This window comes from Phoca vitulina, unplaced genomic scaffold, assembly GCF_004348235.1.
Source record: "Phoca vitulina isolate PV1807 unplaced genomic scaffold, GSC_HSeal_1.0 scaffold47, whole genome shotgun sequence".
Taxonomy (NCBI): Eukaryota; Metazoa; Chordata; class Mammalia; order Carnivora; family Phocidae; genus Phoca; species Phoca vitulina.
The window spans coordinates 11073729-11093906 of record NW_022589750.1 but is presented as its reverse complement, the minus strand read 5'-3'; the positions used below and the strand labels follow the sequence as shown (position 1 = coordinate 11093906).

Here is a 20178-nt window from a genome sequence, read left to right as displayed (position 1 = left end):
GTCACGTGGGAGCGCCCACCGGAGGGACCAGAGCCTGGTGCTGCTGGGGACTGCGGCGCTGGGGGGGGGGGGGGGGGGGGGGGGGGGGGGGCGAGGGGGGCGGGGGGCGCTGCAGGCAGGGGGCGCCGCCCTAGGCCAGGGCCTTGCGGAAGGTGCTCCAGGCGTGGAAGCAGCGGGTGAAGGCGTGCTGCTCGTTGCCCTTGCGGACCAGGCGCAGGCGGCGCGGCTGCTCGTGCTCTTTGGATCGCATGTGCTGGATGTAGACCTGGCCGACGGGTCAGGGTGTGAGCTGTGGGTGGTCCTTGTGCCCCCCCACCCCCCTCCGGCCGGCCTTAGCCCTCCCCACCACCTGGCGTACCTGGCAGGCCTTCAGACTCAGTTTGATCTCCACCTGGCTTGTCTGGGTCCCCACCCACATGTAGACCTGTGGGCACAGCAGGGCAGGGGGTCTCAGCTTCCCATCTAGCAGTGGGTGGGCTCCCCGAGCGGGCAGGGTCCGCGGGAGGGGAGGGGCCGCACCTCATGGCCATTGTCCAGCAGCATGATGTCATCGTCGGCCAGGTCATCCTGGCAGAAGTCCGAGCACTTCTCCGTCACTGCGAAGTAGCCCTTCTCGTTGGAGCACCTGGGGGTCGGGGAGGGACTGTGAGGTGAGGGTGGCAGGCGCAGGCCCCGGGAGGAAGCTGGGGAGGGGTCTGGGCCCCCAGCCTCACCGGAAGAGCCTGGTGTGCTTCATATATTCGGCGTCATCATCATAAGGCTTCTGGGCCCCGATGCCCACCCAAAAGAAGTTCTCGGGCTCCTCGCCTTCGTTGATGACCTGTGGGAAGGGATCTGTCTGGCCCAGGGCCCCGCTCTGCTCCCACGCCACTGCCCACCCGCCCACCACCTGCCCTTGTCACCTGCTTGCTGTAGGATGTGTCAAACATGGTGTTCAGGATATCTTCCGCGAGCTTGGCCTCGTCTGGGTCCGACGCCCGGCCCACCCACGCGTACACGATGCCCTGGTTGTCCTCGCTCTCAAAGGGAACCTGAGGAGTGTGCAGGGGGTTCAAGTCCCGGCCAGCCCACAGCCCATCACCCTGCCCCACAGTCCCCGCCGCACCCACGACCCCACCTTGAGGATGAAGCAAAACTCGGAGTTGAGGAGGCTGGAGTCAGTGTTGATCTGGATGCACCTGGGGGGTGGGAGATGTCAGCAAGGGGTCCCTGCTGGCCACTGACCCCTGCCTGCCCACCGCACGCTCCCTCCCCCCAGCCGGGCACCGGGTGCACAGGGCGCTGCCGTTGGTGCGGATCTGGTAGAGGCTGGGCTGCTGGGCACCCTGAGCCGCCTTCCTCTTGCCCCGATGGATGATGAACTTTCTCTTGAAATGGGACAGGAACTTGGGGTTCTCCTGCTGCTGTGTCATGCGTACCACCTGGGGGTATGGAAGTGTTAGGGGCAGCTCCCTGGACAACCCCCCCCCCCCACCAGCGCCAGGCCTCCCCGGGTCTGCCCCTCTCCAGAGACTGTGGGGGCGTGGCCTGGGGTGGGGCGTGGCCGGGGCGAGGCGGGGCCTGGAGTGGGGGGGCGCGGCAGACACACCTCTAGCTTGCCGGGGAAGAGGCTCTCGAACTTCTTCTGCAGGCTGAAGGTGAAGGTGAGCCAGCCCATGTTGGAGGCTTCCCGGCCCTGCCAGAAGTACACGATGCACTGGAAGTCCTCCTCGGGCTGCTTCTCCTCTGCCTCGGCCGCTGCCTCCTCGCCTTCTTTGCCCTCCACTCCCGCTTTTTCCTCTTCCTTCTCTTCCTTCTTCTCCTCCTCCTCTTCGTACTCCACGGGGACCCAGTACCTGGGGGGTCAGAGGGCGATGAGCGGGGGGCTCGAGCCCCCAAGCCTCAGGGGAGGGGCCGGGTGACGGAGGCGCCGCGGGGGCACCTGCAGAGGAAGACGTAGCAGTCCTGCGTGTAGAAGTGGCCGAACTCCTCCTCGGGCAGCCTCGCGAACTTCTTGCCCTCGAGCACAAAGCCCTCCATGCCGTCCAGGTCCTCGTTCCACTCCTCCATCAGCTGCTCGGCCTGCACGCGACAGCCGCCAGTCACAGGGCAGGGCCCCGGCCGGAGCCCCTCCGCTGCCCGCAGCCCCCTCCCACTGCGGCGGGGACCCCACCCCCACCCCCGCGCCGAGCCCGCCCCACCCCGGGCCCCGCCCCCACCTCCGCCAACGCCATGGGCGGCTGCCGCGGCAGGAACAGCGCCGTGAGGTCAGCCTTCATCTGATCTTTCTTCTCCGCGTCGCGCTTCACCTTCCCGGTGAGTCCCGGGCCCTGCAGCACGGCCTCCGCGTTGCGCGTGTAGTCCACTGTCAACACGTCGTCCCAGTTCTTGAACTTGGCCTTGAACACCTGCCGAGAGGGAGAAAAGACAGCTGGAGTGGGGGTCTGGTCGCGCGAGGCTTGGGGGGCGGGGCCCAGAGTGAGGGCGGGGCCTCGTTGCGGAGGGGGCGGGGCCGATGGGAGGAGCCGGGGCGTGGCCTGCGCCGCACTCCGCACCTGCGCCTCGGTGCCCTCCAGGCTGCGGCTGACCGTGGCGTGGCGCGGCCTGTGCAACATCCCGCACAGCTCCTGACCCAGCTTGAGGGCGGCGGCGCGCACCAGGCGCGGGGATTTGCGGCCCAGCCAGATGAACACGTCGGACCAACAGTCCAGGATGTACACGCAGCGCGTGTCCAGCAGGCTCTGCAGCTGCAGGGCAAAAGCTGGAGGTCAACGCCGATGCTGGGCCGCCAGCGAGGCATCCCGGGCCCCGCGCCCTCCTCCCTCCGTGTGTCTCACCAGCCGCATCCTGGGCAGCAATTCCACCTTGGGCCGGGTCTTATGTTCCACAGAGAGTTTGTAGTTGATCTGCGGCAGCTCCAGATAGCCCAGGCCCAGGCCCACCTGGCAGCAGCAAGGGGTGGGCGTGGCAGGGGCGGGGTCTGGGGCACAGGAGCCTCCCCCCCGCCCCCCAGCAGCCCCCTGCTTTGGCGTCTGGCCCCTGCCCGCTCCTCTCTGGACCTCAGCTTCCTCCCTCCACCGATGTCTGAAGGACATTCTATCAGTGGAAGGGCTTTCAAATGATGCCTTCCCTGCCTGCCCTCTCCAGGTCCTTACTGTCACTAATTCTCTGTCCTCTTCTTGCCCGTCACCGAGAGAATTCAGGCCAGGCTTTCAGGCCTGGCAGCCAGGCCCGCCACAGCCTCCCTCCACAGCCCCACCTTCCTGGAAAGGCACACTCCAGGGCTACTGCTCTCGGCCTCACTCAGAGCCGGCCTCTAGACCTTTGCTCCGGCTCTTCCTGTCCAGAAGGTGGCGCCCTCTCCCCACCAAAGTCCAGATGAAGACCCGGGCCACCACAGTGGTGCGGGGCCGACGAAGTCGGGCCAGCACTGCCCCCCGCACCAGGGCTCACCTTATACAGCTTGGGCTGAGGTGGCCAGAAGTCATCGGGCACGTGCTTCTTGATCTCAGAGGGCTCCCCGCCCAGTGCCTCCCAGAACTCCGGGGGCTCCTGACCTTGCACCAGCAGTGTGATCTCTGCCTTCCCTTTCCGCTCGTTCTTGTTAATTTTCTCCGCAAAGAGCCTTGGGGGGTGGGGGGAAGTGTGCAAAGCCCTTAGTGAGTCCCATGCCCCTTCTTAGGTGACAATCTGTCTTTGCAGAAAATACCCCACCATGTCCTCATACCTGGCCTTGGTAGTGCTACTCAGTGTGGCCTGGGCCCCCCGCCACACGTAAATGTCCAGCCCTCGATCCAGCAGGAAAACAAACCTGGACGGGAGGGGCAGGAGGGGCAGTGATGGACAGGGGCAGCAACTGCCCTCATGCCCTTGACCCTGCCCCAAATCCCTTGTGGTGGGGTTTAGCCCCCTTACTGGTCCGGCGAAGCTCAATGAGACAGGGGTTAAAAGGGTTGCTGGAAGGTCTTTTTTTTCTAGAACCCAAAACTGCGCCCACTAGTGGGGAGGAGGATGGGCTCAAGCACTCCCCCTGGAGGCATGGGGGCCTACCTTGGGTCCAGAGAGGCCCCCTTGAGAGGCACAGGCTCCAACTTGATGTTCTTTTTCCCATACACGCGGTACATCCTGGGGGCCGGAGCAAGAGTGACTGGGGCGGGGCGGGGCCCAAACACCCTCTCCTCCAATCCTGCCCAGCCGAGTCCAGGCCAGCGCCAGCCACCCCCAGAGCTCCTCACCTGGTGACATAGTGTGTGTCCTCCACAGTGTAGAAGCCACTGGCCGTTCCACCCTCGATGTAGGAGACGTCATTGTCAAACACCTGTGTGTGTAAGGGTGCGGGCCTTCATCCCTGAGCCACCCCCTTCCCCCACCAGACACCACCTGTCAGGAGGACAGACATGTGCAGGTGCATCAAGTGCTACACGTCCGTCACGAAGTATAAAAAAATAAAAAAAAAGAGTAAGACCTGTGTCTATAAACACACACGAGAGCATCAGGATATACGGAAATATGTGTTCACTCCTGTTAAGGTTTAGATCACACAGCATGAGCTCTGCGCAGTGGCAGAATCTGGCCAATGAGGCTTATCCAAGGCACGATTATCGCTAACAGATACACACAGCACCTTTAGATATGCGTGTATCAGGGCACAGGACCAAGCAGGTTGATGCAAGAGGGCAAGGGGTGAATCACGGTAAAATCTGGTGTGGATGGGTGTCTACGCATAACCAGTTGGCTGCGGGGACAGCACAGCTTTGCTCACCGGGCCCTCGGACTCAGGGGCCCCGCTTGGGCCCCGCCTCCTTGGTTCCCAGCCCGCAGCCCCACCCCCTCCCCTAGGGGCTATTGGTCCCAGCTCCCCACCTTGGGCCTTACCTAGCTCTCCTACCCTTGCTGTCTGCCTGAGGTCTCAACCACCCCCCCACCCCCCCACCTCTGGTCTCAGCAGCGGGAGCCAAAGGTCTTTGCCCCGCCCCAGCCCCGCCCCAGCCGCTGGCCACGCCCGCCACCCGGCCCCGCCCCACCCCAGGCCCTCCCCTCCGGCCGGCACCTGCAGGAACTCCTCGCTCTCCTCGCCCATCTCCTCCCGCACAGTGCGGCACTCGGCACCCAGGTAGTTGCGCAGGTTCACGGCATGGATGGCAGAGCAAGCCTTCTTGTCCAGTGTGGCCTCCCCGCCGATCCAGTAGTAGATCTCCCAGTTCAGAGAGCCACTGTCATCCAGGAAGGTCTGGGGGCGGGGCACAGGCCGTGTCACGCCTTGCCAGGGCGTCCTGACTTCCAGGCTCACCCCGCAGAGGCCCCTCGAGGTGCCACAGACTCCCCCGCCCCAGGGCGGGTTGCACTGATGCACCTCTGCCTGGGCCACCGCCATCCGGCCCCCTTTGCAAAGTCTTCCCCCTCCCACCTTCCCTCAATGAACAAAACTGGAGTTGCAGGGGCGCCTGGGTGGCTCAGACGGTTAAGCGTCTGCCTTCGGCTCAGGTCGTGATCCCAGGTCCCGGGATGGAGCCCCACGTCCTCAGCGGGGAGTCCGCTCCTCCCTCTCCTTCTGCCTCTCCCCCTGCTTGTGCGCTCTCCCCCTCTCAAATGAATATTAAAAAAAAAAACCAAAAAAACCAAAAAACTGGAGTTGCGGATTCTGAGCCATCTAAGATAAGGTTCCTGGGGGTCACATAGCCCCCAGCAACATGCCCAACCCTCACCTTGAGCACAATGTAGCAGTCAGCCTCATAGAACTTGCCGTGGAAGGCTTCCTCCACCAGCACAGGCACGAAGTTCTCGATCTGCCAGATGGTCAGACCAGGCAACTGGCCCACGTCCTCCATGAAGAACTCAGAGTAGTCAAGGCGTGGCTTCTCCAGGCCTTGGTCCCAGCGCCGTGCCTTGCCCCCAGGGGCTCGGGCATCAGTACTCTCCTGGGGTCACAGTCAAAGGCATGGCTTGCCTCTACACAGCCACTCATTCTGGCCTCTTTATTTGCTACCCACCTCAGGGCCTTTGCACGGGCTGTCCTCACTACCCAGGACCCACTCTCCCTCTTGGCCGGGGTCACACAGTCTGTCTTAAGCAGAGCCCAGGGTCACTTGCCCCTGTCCCAGCCCCTGGCCTGGCTTACCTCCTGCTTTTTGTTCTTCTCCTGGGCCACATCGGACATGCCTTTCAGCACCTGCTTAGCCTGGTCATCCTGGGCTGAGTCCTTGCGTCTCCGGAGCCGCATCTTGCGAGCCAGGGGGTCCTTGGGCCCGCTTCCTGCTTGGGGCGGGGGGGGGGGGGTAAACAGCTGACCCTGGCTGGGCCCACCCCCTTTGGGCATCCAGTCAACCAGGGGCCAACCCAATGCCCCAGGATCCACAAGCTGTGTGTGTCCCACCCAATGTACACATAGGTAAGTCGAAGCCCGGAGAAGCACCCCCTCGGCACCCCGGCCAGACCTGCTCTGCTTACCAGCGGCTGCAGCCACTGTGGCAGGCGAGGCTCCTGCCAGCCGCAGCTGGTTCTGCAGCGAGAAGTCAATGTTGTACCACTCGGTGGTGCGGTCCGCGGGCTTGGGGGGCATGACCAGGCTGGGGTTCTCCCGCACGTCCAGGACCTGCCTCGTGGGGTGAGCAGACGTGGCACTGAGCCTGGAATCTACCTCCCAGCCACCGTGCCCCGGCTTTCTGGCTCTTGGCAACCAGGGGCCTGGGCTGCATCCCAGCTCTGCAGCTGCCCGTCGGGGCTCCGCCTTTCCCATCTGTGGAGTGTGACCTTGAGGGCTGGTAGTGGGGCTTAGAGGATGTTGTCGAGCACGGTATGGACACGGGGGCGCGGCTCGCCCTCTCCCTTCCATGGCACTGGCACCCCTCCAGGGGCCTCTGCCGGGTCCCCCCACTCCAGTGACCCCGCCCTATCCAGTTTTTCCTGAGGGGCTGTCGTCAGCTCCGGCCTCCCCATCGGGCCCCTCCTCCCCCTCTGCAGCGGTCCTGGCCTGCCCGGACCTCGATCTCCGTCAGGAAGTGGATGGCCTCCGGGAGGGTCACCAGGCGGTTCTTGTTCAGGACGAGCTTCCTCAGCTTTGTGCACCTGTGGGGGCAGAGCCGGAGCCTCAGGGAGGTGACAGATGAGGTGTGGGGGGAGGCGACAGACGAGGTGTGGGGGGAGGGAGGGAAACTTCCGGTCTTGGAGATGGGGAGCCGAGCAGCCCAGCCAGTTAAGACAGCAGCGGGTTTAAACAGGCCAAGAACGGCGGGAGAGGCTGAAGCAGCTGAACGGGAGTCTCCTCACAGCTAAGTGACTGGGAAGGACTTTTGGTGACCTCTACAGAACGGCATTTTTCAGAGTCGCCTTCTGCAGAAACGAAGGCCCCTGGATATGAACCACAGGACACTGAAACACGTATTCTGTCCTCACATTCACTTGGAAGCCACTGAGGGGCCCTCTGTTCTCTCCGAGTCCTGGGGAGGCCATGCTAGTGGACTCTGTGATGGCGCCACGTCCCAAACTCACGTGGCAGGGAAACCTGTCCAGCCTCATCCCTGTCAGTGTCCTCCCACACTGTGCCAGGGGGCACCCACATCGGGAATCGCTGGCACAGGACTGGGTGGGCTTTCTGCACAAAGCCGAAATAACCCATCCACTTTGCACGATGCTCAGAGGGCACAGGGTGGGTTCTGGCTACGATGCTGGGGTCTTCAGTGCCGTAAGGCCCCCCGCCCCCACTCGCCCCAGCACCTGCACAGGCTCTCAGGAATCAGCTCCAGGTTGTTGTTGGCGGCCATGAACTCCTCTAGGCTGGTCAGCTTGCCGATGCCCGAGGGCAGCCCGTCAAAATCCAGCTTGTTGGAGTTCAGGTACAGCTTCTTCAGCTTGGTGAGCTTGCAAATGGCAGACTGCAGGGGGAGACATGGGCGTGGGTGGGCGGGAGTCAGGGGCAGGAACCAGGGCAGCTCAGCAGCCTTCCCTCTACCACCCCGGGCCTGCACATACAGGGAGCGAGGTGAGCTGGTTGCGGGACAGGTTCAAGGTCTCCACGTGCACCCACTGGTCGATGCACAGGGAGAGCTCCGTGATCTGGTTGCTGCTGAGGTTGAGGCGGCGCAGGCTGGGGAGGGTGTACAGGCACTCGGGCACCCGCGTCAGGTCGTTGCAGGACAGGTCCACATCTGGGGTGCGGGGGTGGGGGGAGGCACATCAGTGGGGGCCCCCACGGCCAGCTCCAGGGGTAGGAGCCCTAATGTGAGCCCTAACTCCACTCCTTCCAGGCTCTGTGGTCTTAAGCAAGTGACTTAATCTCTGAGCCCCGGTTTCTCCGTTTGGAAAAACCTCACACCAGTGGGTCTAGGCATCAAGCCAGTGCTCGTAACTTGGAGTTAGCACTAGTCATCACAGTAACAAAAAGAAGAATCATGACGTAATTGCATCCTTTTCCCTCCGGGAGGTGGCCAGGAGACTAGGGTCAATCCCGTCCTCCATAAGGAAGCCAGGGACCTGAAGGGACCAGAGCCCGCGGAGACCACCCAGGGACTGCCTACCTGCGAGGTTGCTCAGGCCCTCCAGGCTAGTGGGGAGGTTGCTCTGGGTGCGCTGCGTGTTCCTCAGGTGCAGGGTCTGCAGGGCTGTCAGAGCCGGGAGCTGCCTGCAGAGAGAGTCGAGAGCACGGGGCTGAGACGGGCTGAGAAGCCCAGGTCAGGGGCGGCTGTGGCATGGGGGAGAGAGAACGCCGGACTGAGGTAGGGCCTGATGCTTCGGAAGGATGGGGCCTGAGGGGCCCAGCCCCCACAGGAGGGGTGGGGTTGGGGTGGGCCGGGGGCCAGACGGCCCAGGGAGGGCTCTGGAGGGGTGTGGTGTGCAGAGGCGCCCACCGGAGCTGTGCGTGCAGCAGCGGGTTCCCGTTGAGCACGAGCGTCTGCAGGTGCACCAGGCGGCGCATCTGTGGGGGCAAGCTCTCCAGGCGGTTCTCACTGAGGTCCAGGTACAGCAGGTCGGTGAGGTTGATGAAGAGCTGGTTGGGGATGGTGTCGATGCTGTGGGCGGGTGGGGGTGAGGCAGGCAGGGGGCCGTCAGTGCCAGACGCATGCCTCCCGGGCCCAGCGCACCCACCGTGTTGCAATCCCACCCCAGACCCTCCTCCTCGCCCCGCCCCGGCTGGCCCGTACCCGTTGTGGCTGAGGTTCAGCACCAGCATGTTCTTGGCGTTCTCCAGCTCCCGAGGGCACTCCGTCAACTGGTTGTAGCTCAAGTCCTGGGTGGAAGCAGGGCGGCCAAGGCAGGGGTCTCAGGGCCAGTGCCACGCTGCTGGGCCTCTGCCAGCCTTGGGGATCGGGGGGCGGGGGGCACTGAGGAAGGAGTGGATGAGGGGGTTTCAGAGCCAAAGGGAGACAGTTGGGACCCTGTGAGAAAGCATGCCTAAGTTAAGGCTCTGACGCCATGAGTGAGCTCAGGTAAGGCACTCTGCGCCTCAGTTTCTCCGTCTGTTAAATGGTTTACCAGTGGCTGCAGGGACCACTCTAATAGATGAGGACTGACTGGGGGGCCAGCACAGAGGCCAGGTAGGTGGGGAACCACTGACCAGAACTGAGAGGTCATCCAGCTTGAATATGTCATCGGGGACTCCGGAATTCTTCAGGCTGTTGGCTCGAGCCACAATGGCCTGGGGAGAAACCATGAGAGTCCATGATTCCTGGCTTCTACCCCAGGAAGCAGCAGAGATCAGGGAAGGACAGTGCCTCGGGAAACCCCCAGGGGCCCAAGTGCTGTCCTAGCCTGGCCTTTGCTCACAGTCCCTCCACCTGGTGAGCTCTTCCTGGCCTCCTGATAAGCTCCTATTCACACCTCAAAGCCCAGCTCATATGTGCCCCAGAGCCCAGCATGTCCTCAGGGAACCCAAGAAAGAACTTCCCCATTCCAGAGGGCAAGATAAGGGGGTAGCTCTGAGGCAGAGTTTCTAGGACAGAGGGAGAGGGCTGGACCAGAACAAACTCAGAGTGCGGACCGAGAGCAAGTCTGTTTTCTATCCTCTCAGGGCTGAAACCTCAGAAGGTCTGAGCGGGGAGAGAGGACAGGCCACAGGATGGTGCGACGACTACGAGCACCAACGGGGCTGCTGCCACCTTTCCTTCAGCCCTAGTGTCTGTGCAGGGCCACACTGTGGCTTCATCGCTGTCACCTGCTGAACCGTCCCCGGAACGTGGAAGGAACTTGTCCAAGGTCGTGCAGCCAGGAAGCGGCGGGGCCCAGATCTGAACTCAGGCCTCCCAGGTCCAGAGGCTGTGCTCTTAATATCTGGCCTTAGATGGGAACAACCCTCACCGAGGCCCGAAGGGTCTAGATAGGGGCCTGAAGTTCTGGGATGTCAGAGGCTCCGTGGAGAGCAGAGGGGCAACAGGACCACCCTGACCACCTTTCTTTAGGGCCAAACCCGTTTTCCCACTGCCTGGCCACGTGACTTCAGCCTCAGGCAAGTGACCTTGGGCAAGGGACCTGGCTCTCTGTGTCTTCATCTGTGAACTTGGTGAGGGTCAGGATTATATGGAAAAATCCATGAGGAAGAGCTGGAACAGTGCTTGGCTGGTATCAGCTGTTTTTACGGTACTTGTTGTCTAAAAATGGGTGGGAGTTTGGGTTTTTTATCTTTTCTCCCCACGCGGTACTGACCGCAGGGCATTATGGTAACCCTTCCCCTTTAGGAACAGGCCTCTGAGTCTGACACGGGACAGGCAGCAGTGCTGGTCCCCCTGGGGGCTGGCCCTGCCCTCAGGCCACTGGCTGGGCTCCGGCCCCCACCCCCGAGCTCAAGGGCCTGTAGCAGCACTCACCCGCAGGGACGGCAGGCTGGACAGCTCCCCGTGAAGCGTGGTCAGGTTGTTGTGGCTCACGGACAAGTGCTCCTGGGCCGGGACAGGACAGCAGAGGCTCAGCAGTGTGGGTAGGGTGCCTACAGAGTCCCCATCCGCCACCAAAACCTTGCACCATCCAGGGGGCCCTCAGCCACACAGGCTCAGGCCACCTCTTGCAGCCTCCCTCCCTCACACAGCCCATCTTTACTTGCACACCTCCTAGGACAGGGTGCTCACTCCCTCCATGACGGCTCTGTTCATGGCTGTCAGCATCTTTGTCTAGGTCGTCTCCATTCTGCGCCGGCTCTGCCCGCCTGGCCCAGCCCCATCCACAGGGACCCTCCGTGACTGCCCAAAGCCCCTTACCAGCTTCTGCAGGGCGGCCAACTCCTCCGGCAGGTAGCAGAGGCCCGTGCGGTTCAGCTTCAGCCACCGCAGACTGGTCATGGCCTTGACATTCTCAGGGAAGTAGCCGCCCTGGGCAGGGAGTGTCATGGTGAGACCGGTCTGGGCCAGGGGCAGCCCCCGCTCTACCACCCTCGGTGGCCCCCACGCCCATGGGAGCCTTTGGAGAGCAACGGAGGCACCTCTCAAAAGCTGTGCAACCCTGGACACATCACCTCGCCACTCTGTGCCTCAACTTCATCAACGGAACGGGGCGTTTAAAAGCCCCCCATGACAAAAGAACAGACTAATAATCACGGTGGCTGTTGGCCTAAAATTTCTTGTTGGATTCTGAGCTCTGAGCGGGCCACGACGGAACTGGCCTGTCCCCAGTGCAATTAGCTTGGCTCAAATTCCTCTGCCCGCCATTCTAGGCCCTCACTAGGCTTCCAGAGATGGGGGTACCCCTGGGTCTCCACCAATGCCGGCCTATGCCCCCACCGGGCCATCAGCATACAAGCCGTTCTTGGCAAGGTCCAACCCCCTGTGTAAGGCCCCAGGTCCCCATCCGCAGAGGCACAGCCTTGTTCATGCCTTTGGGAACACCTTCGGGCAGGCAGTCTGAGGCAGCATGTGCCTTCAGGGCCCCTGGCTGGTGTCCCCGGCCCCCTACAGCCACATTCCCGGCTGGTGACTCAGACTCTCCCAGTCTGGAGACATCAATGAGACCTCAGGTGAGGATGGCGGGGATGGGGGCAGAGGAAAGTGGTGTGCACGTGTGGGTAAATGCAGCAAGGCCCCGCTCGCCTCCTCAGCAGTGGCCCAACCCAACCCCAGGGAAAGCCTGGGCCCCCCACCCCCTGCAGACCCAGGCTGACACAACACTCACCCCAGCCTGAGTCCACTCACTTACCCACCCTGCCGCCCAGGGTGACCCTCCCTGCACTGGGCCAGCTCTCATTTCCACTCCTGCCCAGCCTTCTCTGGTCACCAGCACTGCCCACCTCATTCCTGAGCCTCTAGAACCGCCTCCCCCCACCAGCTGGCTGGAAGGCTGGGCTCCAGCTCCCTGTGGCCCTAGTCTATCAGTCCCCACCGCCCCCACCCGGGGCCTCACACCTGCCTGAGAGTCTCCACACCAACTAATCCACGCCCCCAAGACGGCTACTTGATTGCCCCTTCGCCGGATGAGAAAACCCAGGCTCTGAGAGGGGCGGTGTCTTGCCCAAGACCACACAGGCTGGGGTGGCGGTGGCAGGGACAGGGACAGGGCAGGGATGAGTGTGCTCAGGACCCGCCCCCGACAGCCCGGTAGCAAAGCCGGCCATGAGTCAAGGCCTGGCTTGGGCGTGTGACCTCAGAGGGGCGGGGACCGAGGGCCGGGAAGGCGGGAGCAGAAGCTCGCAAGACCCCCAGGCCCCTCTCCGGCCCGGGCGGGGCCCAGACCCCCGGACTGGGACACGGGATGGGGGCCCCCAGCCCAGCCCACTTCCTGGCGTGACTCGGCGCTCCAGTGTCCGCCCGGCCCCGGCCAGTCCCGGGCTTCCCGTGCGGGCCCTGAGCGGAGGCACCGGGGGTCCGTTCCGGGAGGGTTCGCGAGCGCGGGGGGGAGCCCCACCCCGCGTCGTCCGCGCAGTCCCGGGCGGCGCAGGGCCCGGAGGCGGGCGGGACAGGAAGCGGAGACCGGCGCGGGCCCCAGCGGAAGAGACGGCCTGGAGGGAGGTCGGCCTCACGCCCGGCCCGCTCACCTTGAAGTCGTTGCCGCTGAGGTCCACACCGCGCACGAACGGCAGCACCCCGGTGGCCTCCATGGCGCCGCTCTCGCTGCCGGGCCGGGCCGGGCGCAGGGGGCGGCGGGGCGAGCCGCGGGCTGGGCCAACGCCGGCCCCGCCCCTTTAACCCGCCCCCGCCCGGGCCGGCGGGCGGGCGGAGCCCCGGCCGCGCCCCTAGCCAGCCCGCCCACCCGCGCGCCGCCGGGAAGCGCCGGGCGCGCCGGGCCCGCCGGGCGCTTTGGGACTCCCTGGGCCTCAGTTTCCCCGTCTGTTCGCTGACCGGAGGGGCCTCGAAAAGTCCGGGCTCCCTCTGTGCTTCCGAAGCCTTCGTAGGCTAAGTTCCAGCGACCTATGGGGGGGGGGGGGTGTATCACAGACCCTGCAGGTCCAAGCACTGTCCCCTGGGCTGCTGCAGCGGCTGGCCGTGACCTCTGGAGAGATTATGGACCCAGGCCTGGGGGCGCACGGACCCGGGAGTCTCTATCCCCTCACTGGGCCCTGCATGGCGACCAATGAATGGTAGCAGGATGCCTGGGTCCTTGGGTCCTGGGGCTCTGGGCAAACCCCAGGTCTGCTCCTGGCCTCAGTTTCCTCATTTGTGCAATGTTTCCTAAGGTTGTCGCCAGAAACAAACGCAGGTGTAAGTCGCAGCATACAGCAGGCGCTCAATAAGTGGCACGTTATTATTCCCGCTTAAAGTCAACATCCATCCTTGTCTCTCTTTATTTCCTTGCTCCCCCACCAGCCGGCACATAGTAGGTCCCCAATAAATAAATGCCGAGTGAGCCACAGGTTATATGCACAATCATCCTTCGTAGGGGAGGAGGGGGCCTTGTGATACCCATTTCATAGGAGAGAAAACTGAGGCCAGAATGGTGCAGTGGCCCGCACACGGTCACACGGAGCAGGTGGCAGGGGTGGCCTCCTGAGTCACGCTGTGTGCCCCGCGGGCCAACAGATAAAATAACGAAGCCCCCACGGCACACTCAGGGTGACCTAAAGGGTCAGGCAAGCGGGCCTTCGGGCCAGGTCCCACCTGTTTGCCAGGTCCCGGAAACAACGTAAGCCCAGACAGTTTTCTCTACACCGCTGCCTCACACGCAAGCACACACGCCTTCACAACGGGCCCTAGGGGGGACCCGCTTCTTCTGAACCCGGTCACCGCCCCCACACCTTCCGGAATGCAGCCCTGCGCCTTTAAATCTGGAGTGCGTCCGAGAGTCCCGCCCCCGAAGGACCGGGTTGTCTACGAGGGGGCGTGGCCTGCTCATCATTGGCTGAGCCGCTCAGTATTTTGGAACGTGGGAGGGGCCTCGGGCGCTCCGATTGGAGCTTGTCTGCGTGCGTCGGAGGTCAGCGGGCACCCCCGGGGCCTCGGTGTTCGGTTCCCGGGTCCTCCGAGTTCCATTCCCAGGCGGGTCTGGGCACGGGGGCCCAAGCACACCTGCCGTGTCCTCTGGTCGCTGTGCTGAAGCCGCGACGCACGTACAGCCGGAGAGGGGCTGGGCGGCCCTGGTCACCCAGGCCCGGGCGTGGAGCGTGCGTCGGACGCAGGTCGGGGGCGTGGTCTCCGCCGGGGCCCGCGGTCAAGGCCCGGGAAGGAGGGAAGGGCTTTGGGCCCCAGGCTGGAGTTCGAGTGTCTAGCCTGCCGCTTCACGTCTTGGGCCCATCACTGCATTTCTCGGGGCCTGGGTGCCCTCCCCGTGAACCGGGCCCTCACAGGCCCACCAGGGGTTGCTGCGCGGCCCGCTCAGCCCCGGCCGCGGGCAGCAGGTGTGGCGGAGGAGGGGAAGGACGGGAGGCACCTCAGGACGCTGAGTCGGGTTATTTTTAACCACCCGCGCCCTCTCGCCCTTCCCCGAGTTGGAAGGCTTCGGTTTGGGGCCTGCGCGACCCCGCCAGGGGTTGGGCTGAGTCCAGTTTAGGTAGGAGGTAATTTAAAGTGCTTTACAGTTTGCAAGTGGATTCTTGGTCCCGCCGGAGATGGCTGGCAGTATTGATCAGCGCTGAGGAAACTAAAAGTGGCTGCGGGGCCTTGGTGGGTCACCCCCCCTCCCCCTAGCCTTCGACCAACCCAGTCCCCAGAGCCCTCTTGTCCTATTCTTAGTCTGGGCAAATTGGGGGCGGGGGTTGGGGCTGACTCCCGCGGTGATTCAGGCTTCAACTGCCCTAGGCATCTTGTCACCTGGCAACTGAGCCCTGGGCACCCACAGCAGAGCAGAGAGGGCACAAGTCCTTGGTGCCTGAGCTAGTCTGAGCCCATGGTCATCTGTTCAGGTCATCTGCTCAGGCATCCGCAGACAGACAGTTCTGCCTGGTATCTGACAGGTTCCCTGAGTTTGCATCTGGGACACACACACACACAGACACACAAACACGCACGCACGCACGCACGCACGCATGCGCGGGCTTTCAGGGCCTGAGGGCAGAACCGGAACCTGGAGCTTGGTGGCCTGGGCCTGGGAAAGATCTCTGCCTCTCCAAGCGCCCGGCCGTACCCAGCCTTACAGTTCTGGGCTCCCCACTTGTAAACCCTTCTCCACGGCTGTGCCATTTTACAGGTGAACAAACAGCTTCGGGCCCTCACCTTCCCTTCTCTGTTGCTTGGGCTTCCAGTCTCTGAGGACAGCTGCTCCCCTATCCCCACTGCCCCTGCCATTGTCCCAAACCTGAGGGGCCCAGAGAGGCCCCTGTCCAGAGGCACTGGGCCAGTTCTCTGTTTGGGGGGGGGGGGGGGGGTCCTTTATTATTTATTCATTTTTAAATAATCTCTACACTGAATGTGGGGTGGAACTCACAACCCCGAGATCAAGAGTCGCAGGCTCCACCGACTGAGCCAGCCACGCACCCCTTTTGGGGTCTTTAGAGTTACCTTGCTTGCTGCCCCCACAGCCAGGCCTTCAACCTTGACTGACGTTTGCCTCCCTGGGAGGCCTGGGCCACCTCGCTCATCCTGTCCTTTGACTCGATTGCTTTCCCTCTGGGGGGCTACCCTGTTGAGATCTGGGGGGGAATTGTGGCCCCCTGAGCTTCACTGAAGTCCTCTCAAAGGCCTGAGGGGCCCTCCAGGGCAGGCTGTGTCTTCTTTAGGCCTTGGTTTCCTCCTGCCCATGCCCAGCCCTGGTTAGGAAGCAGGATGAAGCAGCCTCAGGGAGCAGGCTGCAGGCCCCAGGAGACTGATCGGACTCTGGGAGTGGGCCAGAGTCAGGACGCTTTGCACTCATGGGTCTGGGTCCCTAAAATGGGGGTAGCGATGATAAGACTCACAGTCTTAGGGGATGTCCGGGGCCCTTGAGGGTGGGATGGAGAAGATGGGCCTCCTTTTCTGACCTGCCGCAGTCTCAGGGCCTTTCTACAGCAGCTCCCCTGTCTAGGGCGTGGGTGAGCTGTTTGCAGATTTGGGGGAGGGGGCTTGGGCAGCTCCCATCTCCTCCCAAGAAACCCCTTCTCCTGAGAAATTCCCAGGAACGCCCCTCACAGGCTCCACTCGTGGCAGCCCCAGCCTGATGGGGTCTGCCCCACTGGGCAGCCTGGCCGCCCCCACAGAGCTGTCTCTACCCCTGGGCTCTTTTTTTTTTTTTTTTTTAAGATTTTATTTTATTTATTTGGCAGAGAGAGACAGAGAGGGTACACAAGCAGGGGGAGTGGTTGAGGGAGAAGCAGGCTTCCGCAGAGCAGGGAGCCCGATGCGGGGCTCGATCCCAGGACCCTGGGATCATGGCCCGAGCCGAAGGCAGTTGCTTAACGACTGAGCCACCCAGGCGCCCCCCTCCATGGGCTCTCTTACAGGCAGAAGGACCATGGCGGAGTTCTCCCAGAAGCGGGGGAAGCAGCGTGATGAGGTGCTGGGCGGCACCGTGGACTTCCTCCTGGCCAATGCCCGCCTGGTGCTGGGCGTGGGCGGCGCCGCCGTGCTGGGGATTGCTACCCTGGCTGTGAAGCGGGTAAGGCCAGGCTGAGCCGCTTACACCTGGGGCTCCCAGAGGAGGACAGCAGGGCTGGGCCTGCGGGCGGGGGGGGGGGGGGGGGGTACTGCCCAAGGTGGGTACCTGCTTCTCTACCCCAGCAACCTGCTTGGCGTTGCCCCCAGCTTTGGCATGGCCGCCCAGGCCTCAGATGCTCTGATCCTTGTCGCTCTGCCTACAGCTCATTGACAGGGCCACCAGCCCTCGAGATGAAGATGACACCAAGGGGGACAGCACATGCCTGGAGGAGAGCTGGAAGGAACTGAGCCTCCTCAAGGCCACGCCACGTCAACAGCCCCGAAGCCCACCTGCTGCGCTCAGCCAGCCCCTGTCACTCCCCGGCCCCTCGCCAGCTGCCCCAGGTGAGTGGCACCCCTTCCCCTCCGACCTGGGTGGGTCCCCCTCTGCTGGTCCCATTTGGGAGCTGGAACCCAGGCTCTACATTGACTGACCGTGTGACCCTAGGCCAGTCCCTGCTCCTCCAAGACGGCGGCCTCCCGGCACGTTCAGCAGGGGCCTGTGTCTCCGCCCTGCTAACCTCCTGGGTCGTGCCAAGGCTCCTGCCTCCGAGACATGGACTTGGAGGGGGGTCCCAGAGCGTGGCAGCAGTGTTATGGCGGTGAGGGGCCCCAGATGGGGAAACTGGGGCCCAGAACCTGCCTTCCCACTGTACACGAGGCTGTTTGAAGGCACCGGGCATCTGGGGCAACGAGGTTTGTCGTCGCGTGCTCACTATATGTGAACTCGCGCTAAGCGCTCTCCTAGGTGGTCCTTGTACGGCTGAGAAGAAACGAGGCCCAGGATGTCGCGCAGCTTGGGTGGAGTTCTCTTGGCTCCTGACAGGGGGGTCTTCTGACACGGTCCCTGACCCGTTCGTTCTGCAGAGGGGCCCACAGACACCGGTCCTCAGATGTCGCCGCCGCATAGCTCCCCGGCACCGCTGTGCCTGACGTTCCAGGAGAAGCTGCTGGCGTTCGAGCGGGACCACATGACCATCCCGGAGGCCCAGGTGGCTCTGGCCAAGCAGCTGGCCACTGACATCGCCCTCGAGCTGCAGGCCTACTTGCGGAACAAGTTCCCGGAACTGCCCTTCGGGGCGCTGGTGCCCAGCGGGCCGCTCTACGATGGGCTGCAGGCGGGGACGGCCGACCGCGTGCGCCTGCTCGTTCCCCTGGCGCTCGAGGGGGGCCTGTGGGACCTGGTGCCCGGGCTGGACACTGTGGCCAGGGACCCTCGCTGCTGGGCCGTGCGCAGGACTCAGCTGGAGTTCCGTCCCCGCGGGAGCAGCCCCTGGGACCGCTTCCTGGTGGGCGGCTACCTGTCTCCGCGCGTCCCGCTGGAGCTGCTCCGCAAGGCCCTGGTCTCCTCTGTCAACTGGCCGGCCATCGGCGGCCTCCTCGGGTGCCTGATCCGGCCCAGCGTGGCCTCGGAGGAGCTGCTGCTCGAGGTGCAGCACGAGCGCCTGGAGCTCTCGGTGGCCGTGCTGCTGGCCGTCACGGGCGCCGCCGCCGAAGATCCCGTCCTCCTGGCCTGGCCCCTGGAGGGCCTGGCCGGGAGCCTGTGGCTGCAGGACTGGTACCCCGCGGAGGCCGCCCGGCTGCGGGCCCTGGATGCGCGCGACGCCGGGGTCCGGCGGCGGCTGCTGCGGCTGCTGTGCGGGGTGTGCCGCGGCCACCCGGCCCTGGCGCGGCTGGACCAGTGCCACCTGAGCCAGGTGGTGCTGCGCCTGGGGGAGGCCGAGGCCGACTGGGCCGAGGCGGCCCTGGGGCAGCGCTTCCTGCAGGCCCTGGAGGCGCTCGTCCACGGCCTGGAGCGGGCGAGCCTGCCGCGCCACTTCAACCCCGCCGTGAACCTCTTCGGCGGCCTGCGAGAGGAGGATATCGACGGGCTGGGCTTCGCGCTCTACAGCGGCCTGCGGGCCCCCGAGCGGCTGCTCTAGCGGGGTGGGGGCGGGGCGGCCGGCGCGGCTCTCATGCGGGGGAGCGGGGAGCGCCCCCCCCACCGCCCCGGCCTTTGGAGAGCACTTTTTCTCTTGCTTTAGCCAGAAGGAAAGAGGGGGCTGCGCTCTGTAAGCCCACGGGGCTAGCATGTACGTGGGCAGCTATCACGGGAGACCCCCCTCCCCCCAGGCCCGGAGCGCCGGCCACGCACACGTGCCCCGGCCGCCCCCCGGACCCTGGGCTCGGGACATTGTCACCTGCACTGACCGCGCTGACAGGACACGGCTGCTGCTGTCCTAGGCAGGGGATAAAGGCAGCTCCGTTCTTCCGTCGAGAGGGTGAGTTAGTACTTTCCTCGGGTGCCAGCTCCAGGCGTCTCGAGGCTTCTGGTGCTGGGTGGTAAATACTGTGTGTTTGTTTCGTCCCCCAGGGGCCGGAGTCACCTGCTACCTCCCGATCCCCTCCCCAGATTGCAGCTCCGGGGCGGACTTGAAGGCTGCATCCCCCCATGTCACCTGCGTGTCTAGTTGGCTTGTCAAGCTCTCGCCTCGAGCCCGGAGGAGTTCAGTGTGACGTGCTGCCCACCTCGGACCTCGGGGGAAGGCCCCTTTCTCTCCACCTGGGCCGTTTTCGGGATGCAGAGTCCCCTGTGCTGCCCGCCTTGCCTGGAGCCAAGGACGCCCCACTAGCTGCTGCTGGGCCCGGCCGGAGAGCAGAGGCCGTCACCCCCCCCCCCCCCCCCCCCGCCCCAAGGCCGGCGGAGCAGGCCTGGCCTCCACAGAGCCACTGTGAACGCCCTGCTGCTGCCTGAGTTCTCACTGAAGCCTGGCACCGGTGGGGAGGGGGTTCTGCCTCACCTCCCAGGCATCCCTCCTGGCTTTGGTATCCTTCTTGCTGAAGCAAAGCTATGCCTCAAAGAATGTGAGTGAGAATAAAAGGGAAAACTCCAGACGTCTGTGTGATTTGGGCTGGGCTCTTACACGCAGTTCTGGAAGCTTGGCCATGGGTCTTGGGATCAGCTTGGAGGAGTTAGGGTTTAATTGGAAAAGTAGATCATGTGGAGAGAATATTACAAGGTTCCCGGTGTGATGTTTCACTTTAGTGACGGGAACCGACGAGTGAGGGACTTTTCCCCCCCGAGGTCTAAACTCTCAAGCCCCCCCCGTGCTTTTGTGGTGGGTAGGGCTGACCCCGAGCCCCTCGGCCAGCACGTCAGTGTTCAGAGAACTGTGAGGTCTCTACCCCCCTTGCCTCCTGGTGGCTCCACAAGTGGGGGACAGCCCCCCTCCCCCTGCCGCCCCGGACAGGGAAGTGAGAGCAT

At 64.0% G+C, this 20178-nt stretch overlaps 2 protein-coding genes across 6 annotated transcripts; one reads left to right on the top strand and one right to left on the bottom strand.

The window, feature by feature from the left end:
* Positions 1 to 103: 103 nt before the first annotated feature.
* FLII (FLII actin remodeling protein) lies at positions 104 to 13061 on the bottom strand. 2 transcript variants are annotated; one of them, XM_032432083.1, is made up of 30 exons: positions 12929 to 13061; positions 11163 to 11273; positions 10776 to 10847; positions 9530 to 9610; positions 9117 to 9202; positions 8823 to 8984; positions 8493 to 8596; positions 7948 to 8123; positions 7693 to 7850; positions 6960 to 7044; positions 6427 to 6571; positions 6098 to 6234; positions 5685 to 5897; positions 5030 to 5209; positions 4215 to 4297; positions 4030 to 4104; positions 3707 to 3790; positions 3433 to 3604; positions 2817 to 2921; positions 2535 to 2726; positions 2199 to 2387; positions 1922 to 2061; positions 1589 to 1835; positions 1267 to 1421; positions 1118 to 1178; positions 903 to 1031; positions 714 to 820; positions 520 to 625; positions 359 to 424; positions 104 to 265 (listed from the first exon to the last, which is right to left on the bottom strand). In XM_032432083.1, the coding sequence occupies exons 1-30, from the start codon at positions 12989 to 12991 to the stop codon at positions 131 to 133; spliced, it is 3819 nt and encodes a 1272-aa protein (XP_032287974.1). In that variant the 5' UTR covers positions 12992 to 13061; the 3' UTR covers positions 104 to 130. The 2 variants fall into 2 exon arrangements, with proteins under 2 accessions (XP_032287974.1, XP_032287975.1); XM_032432084.1 differs by having other exon boundaries at positions 6098 to 6231.
* Positions 13062 to 14293: 1232 nt separating this feature from the next.
* MIEF2 (mitochondrial elongation factor 2) lies at positions 14294 to 19600 on the top strand. Of its 4 annotated transcripts, none has more exons than XM_032432162.1 (5): positions 14294 to 14506; positions 16746 to 16896; positions 17099 to 17279; positions 17802 to 19195; positions 19288 to 19600. In XM_032432162.1, the coding sequence occupies exons 2-4, from the start codon at positions 16753 to 16755 to the stop codon at positions 18854 to 18856; spliced, it is 1380 nt and encodes a 459-aa protein (XP_032288053.1). In that variant the 5' UTR covers positions 14294 to 14506; positions 16746 to 16752; the 3' UTR covers positions 18857 to 19195; positions 19288 to 19600. The 4 variants fall into 4 exon arrangements, with proteins under 4 accessions (XP_032288053.1, XP_032288050.1, XP_032288051.1 ...); XM_032432159.1 differs by having other exon boundaries at positions 14394 to 14506; positions 16742 to 16896; XM_032432160.1 differs by having other exon boundaries at positions 14416 to 14990; positions 16742 to 16896.
* Positions 19601 to 20178: the final 578 nt, after the last annotated feature.

Excerpts from the sequence above, each read along its gene's own strand:
- FLII (XM_032432083.1), bottom strand. The coding sequence starts at position 12,991 with ATGGAGGCCACCGGGGTGCTGCCGTTCGTGCGCGGTGTGGACCTCAGC. Across the intron at positions 9,611-10,775 it reads CCAGCCTGCCGTCCCTGCGG|GCCATTGTGGCTCGAGCCAA; the intron begins GTGAGTGCTGCT and ends GTTTCTCCCCAG. Across the intron at positions 626-713 it reads AAGCACACCAGGCTCTTCCG|GTGCTCCAACGAGAAGGGCT; the intron begins GTGAGGCTGGGG and ends CCCGACCCCCAG.
- MIEF2 (XM_032432162.1), top strand. The coding sequence starts at position 16,753 with ATGGCGGAGTTCTCCCAGAAGCGGGGGAAGCAGCGTGATGAGGTGCTG. Across the intron at positions 16,897-17,098 it reads CTACCCTGGCTGTGAAGCGG|CTCATTGACAGGGCCACCAG; the intron begins GTAAGGCCAGGC and ends CTCTGCCTACAG. Across the intron at positions 17,280-17,801 it reads CCCCTCGCCAGCTGCCCCAG|AGGGGCCCACAGACACCGGT; the intron begins GTGAGTGGCACC and ends TTCGTTCTGCAG.